At 65.1% G+C, this 13562-nt stretch overlaps 5 protein-coding genes across 5 annotated transcripts in view; 4 read left to right on the top strand and 1 right to left on the bottom strand.

Moving 5' to 3' along the window:
• The window catches only part of EMIHUDRAFT_426543 (putative Lysyl-tRNA synthetase), a 5976-nt gene extending 4411 nt beyond the window's left edge, over positions 1–1565 (top strand). The window contains exons 15-19 of the mRNA XM_005786565.1: positions 283–360; positions 495–574; positions 805–932; positions 1055–1119; positions 1239–1565. Of these exons, the coding sequence (XP_005786622.1) occupies positions 283–360; positions 495–574; positions 805–932; positions 1055–1119; positions 1239–1397 (510 nt within the window). The 3' untranslated portion in view covers positions 1398–1565. The remainder of the gene's footprint in view (positions 1–282; positions 361–494; positions 575–804; positions 933–1054; positions 1120–1238) is intronic.
• A 525-nt stretch (positions 1566–2090) lies between these two features.
• On the top strand, positions 2091–3844 carry EMIHUDRAFT_201838 (hypothetical protein; the record flags this gene model as incomplete). Its single annotated transcript, XM_005786564.1, has 5 exons — positions 2091–2531; positions 2627–2668; positions 2976–3155; positions 3397–3603; positions 3701–3844. The coding sequence occupies 5 exons, from the start codon at positions 2091–2093 to the stop codon at positions 3842–3844; spliced, it is 1014 nt and encodes a 337-aa protein (XP_005786621.1).
• Positions 3845–4441: 597 nt separating this feature from the next.
• On the bottom strand, positions 4442–6297 carry EMIHUDRAFT_201837 (hypothetical protein; the record flags this gene model as incomplete). The annotated part of the gene is made up of 5 exons (XM_005786563.1): positions 4442–4987; positions 5053–5132; positions 5204–5582; positions 5975–6071; positions 6251–6297. 5 exons carry the CDS (start codon positions 6295–6297, stop codon positions 4442–4444), a joined length of 1149 nt encoding a protein of 382 aa, XP_005786620.1.
• Positions 6298–9139: 2842 nt separating this feature from the next.
• Positions 9140–10589, top strand: EMIHUDRAFT_201835 (mitochondrial substrate carrier family protein; the record flags this gene model as incomplete). The annotated part of the gene is made up of 4 exons (XM_005786562.1): positions 9140–9190; positions 9521–9707; positions 9786–10268; positions 10300–10589. 4 exons carry the CDS (start codon positions 9140–9142, stop codon positions 10587–10589), a joined length of 1011 nt encoding a protein of 336 aa, XP_005786619.1.
• A 1541-nt stretch (positions 10590–12130) lies between these two features.
• Positions 12131–13562, top strand: part of EMIHUDRAFT_449289 (hypothetical protein) — a gene marked incomplete at both ends in the record, with an annotated part of 8217 nt that continues 6785 nt past the window's right edge. The window contains 8 exons of the mRNA XM_005786561.1: positions 12131–12175; positions 12272–12322; positions 12395–12446; positions 12515–12625; positions 12663–12713; positions 12788–13008; positions 13094–13168; positions 13326–13385. Of these exons, the coding sequence (XP_005786618.1) occupies positions 12131–12175; positions 12272–12322; positions 12395–12446; positions 12515–12625; positions 12663–12713; positions 12788–13008; positions 13094–13168; positions 13326–13385 (666 nt within the window). The remainder of the gene's footprint in view (positions 12176–12271; positions 12323–12394; positions 12447–12514; positions 12626–12662; positions 12714–12787; positions 13009–13093; positions 13169–13325; positions 13386–13562) is intronic.

The following is a 13562-nucleotide window of genomic DNA, read 5'->3' as shown; positions in this document are numbered from 1 at the left end:
TCCTCATTGTTACTATTATTGTGCGTGGAGATCCCGCTGCCGCTCTCGAGATCACCCGAGATCACCCGAGATTGCGCGAGGCTGCAGGCGTCAAGATCCCGCTGCCGCTTGAGTCGGACGAGACGAACGCTTTCCTCAAGGAGCTATTGTTGTATTATTATATGATTCTAGGATTGTATTATTATATTATTACGAGACCAACGCTTTCCTCAAGGAGCTGTCCTAATAGTATGAATTCATATTCGGTCCGTGTAATAATTAATTGATGACGCTCTCCTCAAGGGGCTGTGCGCCGAGCACGGCGTCGAGTGCAAGCCGCCCCTCACCACCTACCGGCTGCTCGACAAGCTCGTCGGCGAGTTCCTCGAGTCGCAGTGCCTGCGGTGTGAACAGCGTCTCTTCACACCTCTAGCTGTGAACAGGCGAGTTCCTCGAGTCGCAGTGCCTGCGGTGTGAACGGCGTCTCTTCACACCTCTAGCTGTGAACAGGCGAGTTCCTCGAGTCGCAGTGCCTGCACCCGACCTTCATCACGGACCACCCGAAGATCATGTCGCCCCTCGCGAAGGACCACCGGTGGGGAGAGATGGCGAGATGGGGAGAGATGGGGAGAGATGGGGAGAGATGGGGAGAGATGGCGAAGATGGGGAGAGATGGGGAGAGATGGGGAGAGATGGGGCATGGGGAGAGATGGGACGATATGGCACCAAAGGAGAGCAGCACGCACCCCTCGTGACACCGCCTGGCGGAGCGGTTGATTAGTCCACTCGTGGATTCGCTAGTTGAGGAAGGGGTTAATCCACCAGGTCCAAGCCCGGCCTGACGGAGCGGTTCGAGCTCTTCGCAAACTACCACGAGATGTGCAACGCGTACACGGAGCTCAACGACCCCGTGGAGCAGCGCGCGCGCTTCGCGGCGCAGGCGACGTGGCGGCGTGTGGGCGGGCGGGGGGGGGGGAGGGGGGGGGGGGGGAAAGGGGGGGGGGGAAGGGGGGGTGTTTTCACCTTGGGGGCCTCCTTGGCCAAGCCCCGGGTGCGCCGCCTCTCGCAGGCGAAGGAAAGGCTGCGGGCGACGACGAGGCGATGTTCGTGGACGACGGCTTCATCACGGCGCCGGGCCCCGTCCGAGACTCCCCCACCACCCCAACCCCACCAAGCCCACCCACCCGGGCCGGCGGGCGTGCGGCCGACTGCTGTGTGTGAACGGGCGCCTCCTCGACGAGCCCTCTCCACACCACCAGGCGCTCGAGTACGGCCTGCCGCCGACGGCGGGGTGGGGCATGGGCATCGACCGGCTGTGCATGCTGCTGACCGACAACGAGTCCATCAAGGAGGTGTTGCTCTTCCCGGCGATGCGGCCCGTCGGCATGGCCGCCGACTTCAACCCCGACTGCCAATAGCCGCCATCAAGGACGCCGTCACGTCGCCGCCCCGACAGCACCAGGGGGGAGCCACCATCGGCAGCTAGCTCACACGAAGCCACCTTTCCTGTGTGGGGGTGGCGTTTCGTGTACCATACGGCTCTGGAGAGCGCCTGGTTCTTTCATACGTGGCTCACCCGTAATGCCGTAACTAAATGATGGCGGTTTCTCGCGCTAGATTGACGAACTCGTACGTCAGTAAGAGCGAACCCTCGAAGAGAACCCAGAGAACAGAGACGGGGAGACATGTTGCATGCAGTTTGCAGTCTGTATAGAGAGCATCTGCACCATACAGACAGACTCTGCACACACAGTGCACTCTTGGGTGGGATTCTGTATTCTGCACCTGCATTGTGCAGTAGGTAGGTAGAAAGGTGAAGAACAGCCATTGTGCATTCTGTACGACTCTTTTTTGGCCTCTCCTTAGAGAGCCGTACCTATAATTGGGCGAGTTTTTGCATTCTGCACCTGCATCCTGCATCGGTACTCTGTCCGCTCTCTCCTGGCTGTGGGTGAGTTTTTGCATTCCGCATTCTGCATCCTGCATCCTGCACGTCTCTCACAGCTGTAGCTTTGGGCCCGCTTGTGCATTCTGACGATTCCCAGATCCACGACGGGCCACGGCGGGCGCGCCCGGTGGAACCGCTTTCAGAGCGCCTCGTGTACACATATATGCCCCGCCGCATCTTGTTCGCCGCCGGCCACGGCGGTGGGGGCCACAAAGCGTCGGCGCGCGCGGTGCTTGATAGCCTACCTCGCTCGCTAAGCGACTCGGACGTGGTCGAGACCTTTGACATTGGATACACGGTGGAGGCATGCGTGTGGGGGCTCAAGGAGCCGCGAGCGAGCGGCTTTGACGGTGACGAGGTGTACAACCTGCTACTGCGGCACGGGTGGATGGTGACCGCCGGCTTCCTCGGCCTCTTCGTCCGTGTCTTCACCTACCTCTTCCGCTCGCGCATCGTTGGTGGGCTCGTGCGCCTGTGGTCGGAAGCCCCCCCAGACCTCATCGTCTCATTCGTGCCATTCTTCAACTCGCACATGCGGGACGCGTTGGAGACAGTAAACCCGAACGCGACGCTCATCACCGTCGTGACTGACTTTGCCAGCTCGGTGGCTACTCCCCCCCCCCACCCCCCGCACCCACCCTCGCATGATCCGAAATGTCAAGACGGCCGGTCCATTCCGCCCCTCGCCAACGCACGCAGGCGGAGCACCCGTGGGTGGACGAGCGGCGGCGCGGCGGCGCGGTGCGCCATATCATCGTCGCCGGCACGTCCACCTTGCAGCAGCAGTGCAAGCAGCTCGGCTATGCACCCTCCGATGTGGTGTGTTGTGCCACCTGCCATGCTCGGCTCTTGCGCCTCTCCTGCTCGCGCTTCGCCTCGGCCTCCCTTCCTAGACTCCGCACCCCGACCGCCCTTCTCAATCACCCCCCCTTCGCCCCGCCCCGCCCCGCCTCAGCTCCGCACGAGTGGCATGGTGGTCCATCCGACTTTCCACCGTGCAGCAAAGCGGCACTCGAGGCAACCGTCGGCCGACTCTATCATGGTGCAGCACGGTGAACTGGCGCAGCCCGAGGAGGAGGAGCGGGACGAGCCCGAGGAGGACGCGTGTGGTGCCCTGCTCGGCCGGCCGCAAGAGCCGCGCCGCGCGTTGGTGAGCTTTGGCGCGATGCCTCCGATGCGCGTCGAGGCGGTCGTCGATGCGCTCAAACGGCGTTGGCCCGCGCTGGAGGTGGTGGCGCTCTGCGGCGCCAATGCACGCCTCCTTGACCGTCTGCGCGCGCGTGGCGACTGCGTGGCGGAGCCGATGCTACCCGCATTGCAGGCTCGATTGCTCAATCACACACACAGACACCCGCACCAACGCACGGTGGGGGGCATCTCGAGGGGGGCACCGCACTTGTCCAACGCCGAGAGAAGCATGACAGCCCTTTCCCCGTCCACTGCGCGTGACGCGTCTCCTCGGTGCACAGGTGCGGGACCACATGCGCCGCACAGACATGGTAATTGGCAAGCCGGGCCCAGGCACCGTCTCGGAGGCGCTGGCAAGCGGCGCGGCCTTCGTGAGCGAGCGGCGTGGCGTGATGGCGCAGGAGAAGAAAGTGCTCGAGTGGGTGGAGGAGGTGGGCGCTGGCGTCGTGGTCGACGACCTCTCCTCGCCGCCAGCCGACCTCTGCGAGGTGCGCGAGCTTGCCCAACCCTGGCTCACTCCTCGATCGCCACGCAGACTACCAACACAAACGTCCTGCCAACACCCCGCATCTCTGCATGTCCCAGGCAGTGCGTCGGTGCCATCCCACGGTGCGAGCGCGCGCCGAGGCAAACCGAGCGGTGTTCGAGGTGCGCGATCTGGTGATGCGCTGCCTCGAGCTGGACGTTTCTCAAACGCTCCTCGGAGCCGCTTCGGAGGGGACCTGGTGATGGGCGGTCTCTGCCCGACGAGGCGGCGAGGCGCTGGAGCTCTGGAGGTGACTTCCAGTGCGCCCCCCCTCCTCGTCTGTACCCCCATGGGGACCCTTGGCGAGGCGCGGCAAACTCGTTCGACGAGGGTGCACTCCGACGTCGCCGCCTTGGACGCTGTAACCGCTGCGGACCCTCCGCCCCCCCCCCCGGGGGGCACACTCGCTTGCGCGGGGGGAGCACTTTTCGTCTTCGTACTTCGACGGCTTTTCTCCTAGAGACTCTACTGCGATAGGACAGTGGCCAGTGCATGTATTTTCTCACTCCCGCGACGGCACATTGGTGGCATGGCGCATGTGTGCGCGCCTGGCATGTTCTTTTGATCGAAAAGTGTCTCAAAAAGTAAGTGCTAGGTGGCGGCGTGACACTCGACGGTGTCCCGCGCGGTGAGACGAACAACGAAGAACAAGCGCGCCTCCCCCCAGTGTCGCGGGGTCGCTGCGCGACGGATACCGTAGACCACGCCAGAGACGTAAGCCGTCACGACGTGAACATCGTGCTGCTCACCCAACAAGTAGCTCGACCCTTACGCCCGCCGGCCCGAGCGCGGTCAGCCGGTCACGGCAGCGCGTTGCCGGAGCGGTCCCGCAGGATCGGGCTCGTGTCGGCCCCCTTGGCGGCGGCGGGGTCGTCAAGATAGCCCCACTGGTCGTCGAACCAGCGAGCCGGCCGCTTCTCTCGCAGCGCCTCGCCCCGCCCCTTTGCCAGCCGGTCGACGAGCAGCAAAGTGCCTCGGTCCTTCCCCTGGCGCACGCCCGCCCTGGCGGTGCGCCCCTGCATGGCGTACCGCACGCCGCACACGGTGAGGACCCAGGCGAGGGTGGCGGTGGGGATGCCTATTGTCACAGCGAGGAGAAGAGCAATCACGGCCACAGTAGTGGCGAGCCCAGGCGGGGGTGGCGGGCTGGGGATGCCTATTGTCACAGCGAGGAGAAGAGCAATCACGGTCACAGTAGTGGCGAGCCCAGGCGGGGGTGGCGGGCTGGGGATGCCGTCCGTATACGGAAGCGCCTCCTCCCAAAAGCCAAACAGCGCCATCGCAGGCCAGTCGAAGAAGAGCTCGATGGCGAAGGCGTAGGCGAAGGCGAAGCCGCCGTCCACAAACTCGCCTAGGAAGGGTCTAGGAAGGGTGCAGGAAGGGTCTAGGAAGTGGCCTCCCCGCCGTCCACAAACTCTCCCAGCGGGTAAAAGTAGGACGCGGTGCCGAGCGTGTCGAGAGCGACGCAGAGAACGAACTCGACCCACAGGCCTGCGGGGACGGCGGTGACGGCCGCTCAATCAGTTGTTCCTCACGGCTCACACCTTGATCACACTCTCGACCTGCGGAGACGGCGGTGAAGGCACCACGCGACGGCCGCAGCTCGTCCACGAACTTTTGCGCCGGCGGCGGCGGCGGCAAAGAGCTGCGTTCGGACAGCGCGCCTCTGCCGCCGCCGCGAAAGGTCGGCCCGCCACGGTCCCACGTGGCCGCTCTCGCCGCCGGCATCGTGCGGTAGAGGCCGTCGTCGCCCTCGCGCTCGTCGCGCGGCAGATCCGGCCGCGACTGGTCGCCGAGCAGAAGGCCGCAGATCAGCGCGAGCGCAAACACGCCCGCGTTGAGGTAGAGCGAAAGCAGCCGCACGTCGAGGAGGACACCGTTGATGCTCTCGCGCAGCTCGCTCAGCGCCGGGCCGATCACCGACGGGCTGTAAGGCACGCCCTCGCGCGCAAACTCACGCGCAAACTCGAGCAGCTGCAGCGCGGGGCCGTCAGCGGCCGCGACGGCGGCGGTCGCGGCTGCCGCTGCTGGTGTGGCGTCAGCGAGGAGCGGTGAATCGGCGGCAGCGGCGAGCAGCAGCGGAAGGTGCAGCGGAGGTGCCGGACAGGGCAGGAGCATGAGCGAGCCGGCACAGCGGCCACACCAATAATAAAAAGAATTTGCGCAAAAGAATTTGCAATAAAAGAATTTGCAATAAAAAGAATTTTCGAACGCAACGCGGTCGCACGACACGATTCACGCGACAGGCGAGGCGCAGACGTGGTTGATAGATTCTCGCTCCTGTGGGCCGCAGTTCTCCGCATCACGGGTAGAGCGAGCTCCCGAGGTGCTACCCGCCCGCTGCGCGCATTGGACTCCCAAGTCGATACGAGCGCGCCGCGCGTGGAGCACGCGGCGCGCTCGCATCGATTCGCCACGGGCGACGGCTTCCTGAAGCCGTCGCCCGCACCACAGGAGCAGTCACACCACTCCCACCCCGGCGCCCACCCACTCTCCACCCCGACATCCCCACCCCACCCCACAACCCCGCCCCCCCCCGACCCGAGCAACCCCGCCCCAACCCGACCCGACCCGATCCACCCCGCCCGGCCCCGCCCCCCCCACCGGACCAACCCGCGAGCAGCAGGAGCTCTGGCATGAGTTTGTCGACAAACATCCGATGTTGAGCAAAAAATCGGCTGTACCGTCTTATTTAATAATAAAAAGAAAAAAACGTTCACAGAGCTCAATCGCACTTCCCACCGGACCCAACTAAATTGCTTCCTATTCAGTGACACTTCGTTGGTTGCGGTTTGCTGCTCCGGCGTCCTTTGCACGCCGAGCGAGAGCCTTCTTTCTGACTGCATGCAGTGTGATGCACTGGCTGCCTGACCGCAGCGCCACCGCAAGCACTGTGGCGTGTGTGGGCAAGCTCATGGCACTTCATGGCTGCAAGAGCGAAGAGGTCCTCACGGCAAGAGGTCCTCACAATGCACCCTCGGACACATTCATTCACGGCGAGAGATCCGTGGGTGCGAGATAGTGCAGCTGCATCCATGCGACTACTCGGCTGCAGCCGATGAAGGCGTCCCGAATCGGGGGTCGGCGATCTTCAAAAAGAGTGGCTACCAAAAGGTCCCTGTGGCAAAAATATGAACACACCCACAGGACGCCGAGTACAAGACAATAGGAAGGGAGTGTACTCAGCCAGTCAGGGACGGGTGAGTTCAAGAACATACTAAAGAGCACCTAAAGGAGCAAGGCATAGCTGTAGGTAGGTAGGTAGTAAGGTGAAGAACAGCCAGGCTCGGACTGGACACCAACGCGGTATGGGTGGACGCTAGACAGATGATGACGACACGCACGAGCGACACACAGACACAAACAAGCTCACAAGACACACAGCCAGCTGGCTGCCACACACCCTGAGTCGGCGTACACATAACTCAGGGCCACATCCTCCCTGTCGCCCCCCCCAGCACTCCACGGTGCCAAGGGCACAAACAAGGGCACAACTCAAACAACAGACGACAGGAAGTGATATGTGAGGCTAGAGCAGCTGGCTCCACCTCTAGCAATCTCACCGGCCTGCGAGGCACGGACGAGACCGTATGTGGGGTCTAGTGAGGTGTCTATAGCTGTGAAGTGGTTCAGGCGGACTTTTTCTTTGTTTTCGCGATGGCGGCCGGCTCCGCGGCCGGCTCCACCTCCTCCCTCCTCGAGCTGCGAGAGAACCCGTCGCGGTGGGTGTGGGCCGCCGCCGCGGCTCGCGTGCCACCGACGGCGGCCGCGCTCTCGCGGTGCGGCTTTCGGCGCGGCGTGTGGGCCGATGGCCTGCCCCGGGACGCGCCCAACCTGCTGCTGCTGCTGCACGGCCTCGGCGACGCGCCCGACATGTACGCTCGGTTCGGCGCAAAGCTCGCGCTCCCTCAGACCTCTGCGCTCGCGCTGGCGGCGCCGCTGCCGCTGCCGCTCGGCATCGAGGGTGGCGCCTGGTTCGAGAGCTTCGAGGCGGACGGCCGCCTGATCGACGGCGCGGACGCCTCCGACCAGCGCCGCCCGCTCTCGCTCGCCCGCGACGCGCGGCGACTCTCTCCACCGCCGCGTCGCGCCAGCCGTGAACACGGCGCCTCTCACCGTTCGAGCTGCGAGCAGGGCGCCGCTGCTGTCGGTGCTGCGGCTGCTCGTGCGCGAGTGCGGCTGGAGCCCGGAGCGGATCTTCCTCTTCGGGTACGCGCACGGCGGCACCGTCGCGCTCGATCTGCTGCAGCACCTCGACGGCCTCGCGGGCGGCGGGCCCTGCCGGCTCGGAGGCTGTGTCAGCTGGTGCGGGCTGCCGCTACCAGAGGCGCCCCCGCCGCCGGCCGGCGCCGTCGTCCGCACTCCCGTCCTCGCCGTCGTCGGTGAGCGGGACCCGCTGACGCCGTTCGCGAGGGAACTGCTCTCCCGGCTGACGTCGGGCGCGGCAGAGGTTGCGAGAAGCGGCGGCGGCGGCGGCGGCGCGGTGGCGAGCGGGGCGGCGGGCGGCGGGGCGGCGGGGAGCGTGGCGGAGGAGGGGAGCGTGGCGGAGTGCACGCTCGAGGTTCTGCCCGGGCGAGGCGGAGGCATGGTCGGGTCCGCGAACGAGGTGGGCTCTTGTGACAGCCAATACTCCTCACTGCTCTCTCCTGACTCTCCTCTCCCCTCCTCTCCTCTCCTCTCCTCTCCTCACTCTCCGAGATCGGCCCGAGATGTGCGTGGTTGGGCCGGCGGGCGAGTATGCCTCGCCGCTGGGGCTCGGCCCTTCGGCGGCGGGTCGGCGGGGCGTGGAGGGCGGCTCTTCACGGCGCGCGAGGGTGTGAACAGGCGGCGCTGCTCATGGCCTTCTTCGGGAAGCACCTCTCGCTCAACTCGGCGCTGGAGGACGACCCGTCGGTCATACGGGTGTCGTGAGCAATCAAGAGCGATGTAGGATGATGGTTTTGAAAGCATAAAAATGCCGTCTGTTGCCGCCGCGCCGCCCCTAGCTTACGGTACCGCCGACCCCTTACCGCGTGCCGCGCCGCCTTTTTAAACACACACACCTGACTTCTTCGCGCCCTTTTCTTTTTCACATATACTTGTTAGTTGTTACTTCCTCGACCCCTCGTGCTTCGACGGGGGGTTTTTTGTGTTGAGGAGTGACCCGTGCCGCCGTGTGCCCCGGCCCCCGCAGTGCCCGGAGCAGCCTCGACCCTCGTCGAGCCAGAAGTCCGGCTTGCGAGGTGGGTGCTAGTATGAGCCCGCTGAGGCGCAGTGCTCTTGCAGAGGCGGTTAGTGGTGCACCAACCCCGAGAAACCCTTCGGGTCACTCCTCATCGCAAACCCTGTCAGCAGTCCTCCTCCGGGAATGTACGTAAGAGCCACATACAACGAAAAACTGCTTGGCCGACCTTCACAGCGCACAGCTGACCCCCGGTGCCACTTGCGTGCGATTTCAGCAGTTGGATTCCAGATTCAGAGGGACGGCCGACGCGTTCGGCGGACATTGCACACTGTCGATGGGTCTCGACGGTCTGCCTCACGCGCTGAGCTGCCTACCGGACGACGACGTGTACGGCAAAAAGAAACAGCTCGCTCATAAAGGGAGCATTGGCGAGCTCGGCCACGAGATCCCTCCGCCCCACCAGGCGGCGGCTGGCACGAAGGCACCGCCAACGCCACTGCCAGCCTGACAGCGCCCACGCCGTTTCGACCACCACAAAGCGATATACAGTCCTGCTAGCCGCTCCTTCTGGCCCACGCCGTTTCGACCACCACACAGCGATATACAGTCCTGCTACGTCGCTCCTTCTGGCCTTATGCGCAGCCAGACCCCGCCCTACCCTGGCCGTGCACTCCATTCGCACCGCCACCCAAGGGTCGCTTACTGACGCCATCAGGAGCCCTCCTTCCTCTTCGCGCGCGGCCTCTTTGCCTCCTTTCTCTCGGCCGGAATCGGCGCGGCGGTCACCAATCCGCTCGAGCTGGTCAAGGTGCGCTGGCAGGTGACGCCCGAGAGCATGCGCACCGCGACCAACATGAGTGGCTTTGCGAGCGAGATCGTGGCCAAGGAGGGCGTGATGCGAGGTGGTGGATCCGCCGCCGACGCACTGAGCCCGCACAATCTCACAGGTTCTTGCCCTCTCTCAGGAATCATGCTGCCAGGCATATCGGTCAACTTCATGGCGATCGGCGTGTCGGCGATCGGGAGGGTAGGCCTCTACCCCACGGTGCGCGACGTCTTCGTTGGCGCCCGCGGTGGTGACGTCGCAAAGCCAACGCCGGGCGACATGTTCATCTCGGGGCTGCTCGCGGGTGCGATCGGCTACTTCATTGCCACGCCCGTCTTCGCGCAAAAGACAATCATCCAGGCCGAGGCGGGGCTCGTCGACCCAAAGTCGGGCCTGCTGACCACAGGCGCCAAGGCGGGCTCTGCACCTACCTCGCCCAACGGCTGGATCGCCGGTATGGCCGCCGTAGCAAAGAAGGACGGCATCGGCGGCTGGTTCAAGGGCTCGGGCCCGCTGGTGGTGCGCGGCGCGACGCTCTCTGCGGGCAATCAGCTTGGGTATGACGGCTTCAAGACGGCCACTTCGGGAGTCCTTCCCGAGGGCACTCGAGCCGCAGAAGACAGGTCGCACACGTCAAGTCGCGACACACGCCTGTGGCGCATCCGTAGGCCTCATGCAGCAGATCCTCGCCTCCATCATGGGCGCACTCGGGTCCACCGTGTGCGCGACCCCGGCGGATGTCGTCACCACGCGCTACCTGGCAGAGCCGGGCAAGTTCGCGTCGCCTATCGCGTGCGCCACTACGATCATGTCCCAGGAGGGTCTCGGGTTCCCCTTCCTGAAGGAGGCCGGCTTTTACCGCGGCTCAACGGCGCTCTTCGTGAAACTAGCCCCGCTGTACATGCTGTCGCTGCCCCTCAACGAGGGGCTCCGCTCAATGCTTGGGCTCAGCTCTTAGCAAGGTGAGTGAGGGAAGGCGGGATGCGAATGGTTGTCCGTCGACCAACGAGGGGGTGCTGTAGAATCAGGCTCCTGTGACCACTGAGTGTGTCGCGGAAGAAACATGTTAGCAAGCTCGCTGTACGCACACAGAGCGCGCATAATATCAAAAAAAAGCGGGTTAGAGGGCGCCCACATGCCTCTCTAAAGCGCCTCCATAAAGCCCGCCTCCGAGGGAATCCTCAGCTGCCGCCGAACGCCACCCGCCGCCGAGCGTTGGCTGGAGTATCACCGCCGCGGCGCGGCCACGGTCCGAGGAGCATGACCGAGGCGGAGCCGGCGAGGGGCCGCTTCAGGCTCGTCTCCTGTACGAGAATAAGCGAGATGGCGTCAGCCGCGGAGGTTAGCTCCAGTATGGCCGAGGTGCAGCGAAGTGTAGCCTGGAAGAACAGGATCCAGCGCACGCCTTCCCTCCGCCAGCGCTTCGCGGTGCCTGCCGAGTGCATGAGGAACTGCAGCTCGCGCATGAGCGCGCGTGCACCTGCGGTGTGAACGGCGACCCCATTAACTTTACAGTTGAATATGCCGATACCCTGTCGTGTGCAAGGCCGAGGGCACGCTACGTGTCTTCCGCAGCATGCTGGTCGACTTCCTGTCCAGCACTGGGATGTCAGCGATGGGCGGTGCGCTCCTTTGCTCCTGGACGCTCGACTCTGAGAAGCTCACGGCTGCCGCCCAGTCCTGGGCGCGGGATGAGCGAGCGCTCTCTCAGGCGGTCGATCGGGTGCTGCAGCGGCTCGACTTTGCTGCGCTCGAGGCGCAGGCGGCCGACATGGCGAGGCAGATGCCCGTCACGGTGCATTCTCGCCCTCGCCACCGACTCCACGCGCAAGGCTAACTCCTCCCACATCGTGTTATCGCAGGTGCCGGGAGCACGCGTGCACCTCTACCAACTGCTCGTGCTCGCCGTCATCTTTGTCGAGCTCGAGCTGGCCATGCACAGAACCGAGGTTCGGGTCTTCGGCGAGCGGATCACGGGAGGGCCCGCTTCAGAGCGTCCGCAGTCGTAGAATTTCAGAGCGCCGCTGGAGTTTTTCTCAATAAATTCGTAAAGTATATCGTCGCGCGTCTTTGCACACATACCTAACCAAACTCTCATACTAAAAAGATAAGACCGTCCACTTTTTTCTTTTTTCAAGCAGTTTCACGACGGCGTTCGACTCGCGGCGCCTCGCTGCTCGTCAAGATGAGCGGAAAAAGCCGACGGTGGTGCGACGAGACGGTTGTCTCCGCCTCGCGTGAGCCGATGCACGCGCCGCTTCACTGCTGGGAGACCGCCGCGCAAGCCCTCGGCTGTCCGCTGACGCTGAGGCGTGTGCACAATTCTACATAGCATGATGCGCCTCGCGTTCAATGCTGCTCTCTCCCTGTTCGCTCGTCCGCTTCACCTCGTCTCGCGTCTCGACCACTCGCCACGCCCGGCGTGCTCCTCCTCGCGCCACACCCTTCCGCCCTGCGCCCGCCGCCGCCGCCCGCAGGCCGCCGACGTCGCGGTGGGTGATGCGGCTCACGCCGGCCGAGTGGGCCTTCAGCCTGGTCGAGCACGTGCACGAGGCGCCTCGGCTGCCGGACGGCGCCGCCCGCGCGCGCGGCTTTGACGCCGCCGACTGGTCTGCCATCCGCGTGCCTTGCTCGTGGGAGACGGCCGGGTTTGGCCGCCCGATCTACACAAACACGGTGTACCCCTTCCCGGTGGGGGCCGTCTCAGCGCCGCACGCCGGGGTGTGGAGCAGACGCCGTTCGCACACCTCGAGCTGTGCGCAGGTGGACCCTCCCAACGTGCCTGCCGAGGGGAACGCCGTCGGCACGCAGCCCCGTCCTCCACCACCCTTTGCCCTTCAGCTTCAGATCAACCACCGAATGGGCCGTGCGTCGATGGCGTAGGCACTTACCAGACAAGCTTCTCCCTTCCGGGCGCCTGGGCGGGTCGGCGGACGCTGCTCCGGTTCGACGGCGTCGACGGCGACTCGAGCGGCGACGCGAGGCTCGGTGACGGTCAGCACTGCTTCTTCACGGCCGCCGGTGTGAGCAGGCGCGGTGACGGTGTGGCTCAACGGGCGAGAGGTGGGCTACTCTCAGGACGGTGGCCAGTGCCTCGGCTTCGCTCACTGCCGCGAGCTGCGGGCGGCACCACCTCACACGTGCGGCTGTGAGCAGGCAAGCTGCCCTTTGAGTTTGACGAAATCCAAGACCAGATGCTCCGCCACCATCCCAGCGAGACGACACGGCCACGGGATCCGTATTCCAGCAGCATTCTGCCGCCCTCCCGCCGCCAGCAAGGGAGTGTGCGACCGCCCGAGACGCACCGAGTGCTCCCACTGCAGGTCACCGACGCGTGCGCCGCCGGCGAGGCGGGCCGGCACACGCTATCGGTCCAGGTGGTCCGCGTCTTAAACAATGGACTGATTGAAGGAACGAATCGATCGATTGATTGATTGGCGGCCGCTTCTCGGACATGCCCAGGTGGTCCGCTTCTCGGACGCGTCCTACCTCGAGGACCAGGACCAGTGGTGGCTGAGCGGAATCCACCGCGACGTGGTGCCGAGATGGGCCGAGATGCGCCGAGATGCGCCGAGATGGGCTGAGATTTGGGAGGAGGCTAGCTAGCGGCTGAGCGACGGGTGGAGATGCTCCGAGATGCGCCGAGGTTCGCGCAGGCCCCGGCGCGCTTTGCCCACCCCTCGCCTCGCCTCAGGTCGTCTACTCGAAGCCGCGCGCCGCCGCCATCGCCGACTTTTACGCGACGACCTCGCTGGTCGAGGGCGGCGGCGGCGACGGTGGCAGCGGCGGCGGCGACGGTGGCGGCGGCGGCGGCGACGGTGGCAGCGGCGGCGGCGACGGTGGCAGCGGCGGCGGCGACGGTGGCAGCGGCGGCGGCGACGGTGGCAGCGGCGGCGGCGACGGTGGCAGCGGCGGGGGGGAGAGGGAGGAG

This window comes from Emiliania huxleyi (assembly GCF_000372725.1).
Source record: "Emiliania huxleyi CCMP1516 chromosome Unknown EMIHUscaffold_15, whole genome shotgun sequence".
In the NCBI taxonomy this organism is placed as follows: Eukaryota; Haptophyta; order Isochrysidales; family Noelaerhabdaceae; genus Emiliania; species Emiliania huxleyi.
The sequence above is the reverse complement of the archived record's forward strand: the minus strand, read 5'-3'. Positions and strand labels throughout refer to the sequence as shown.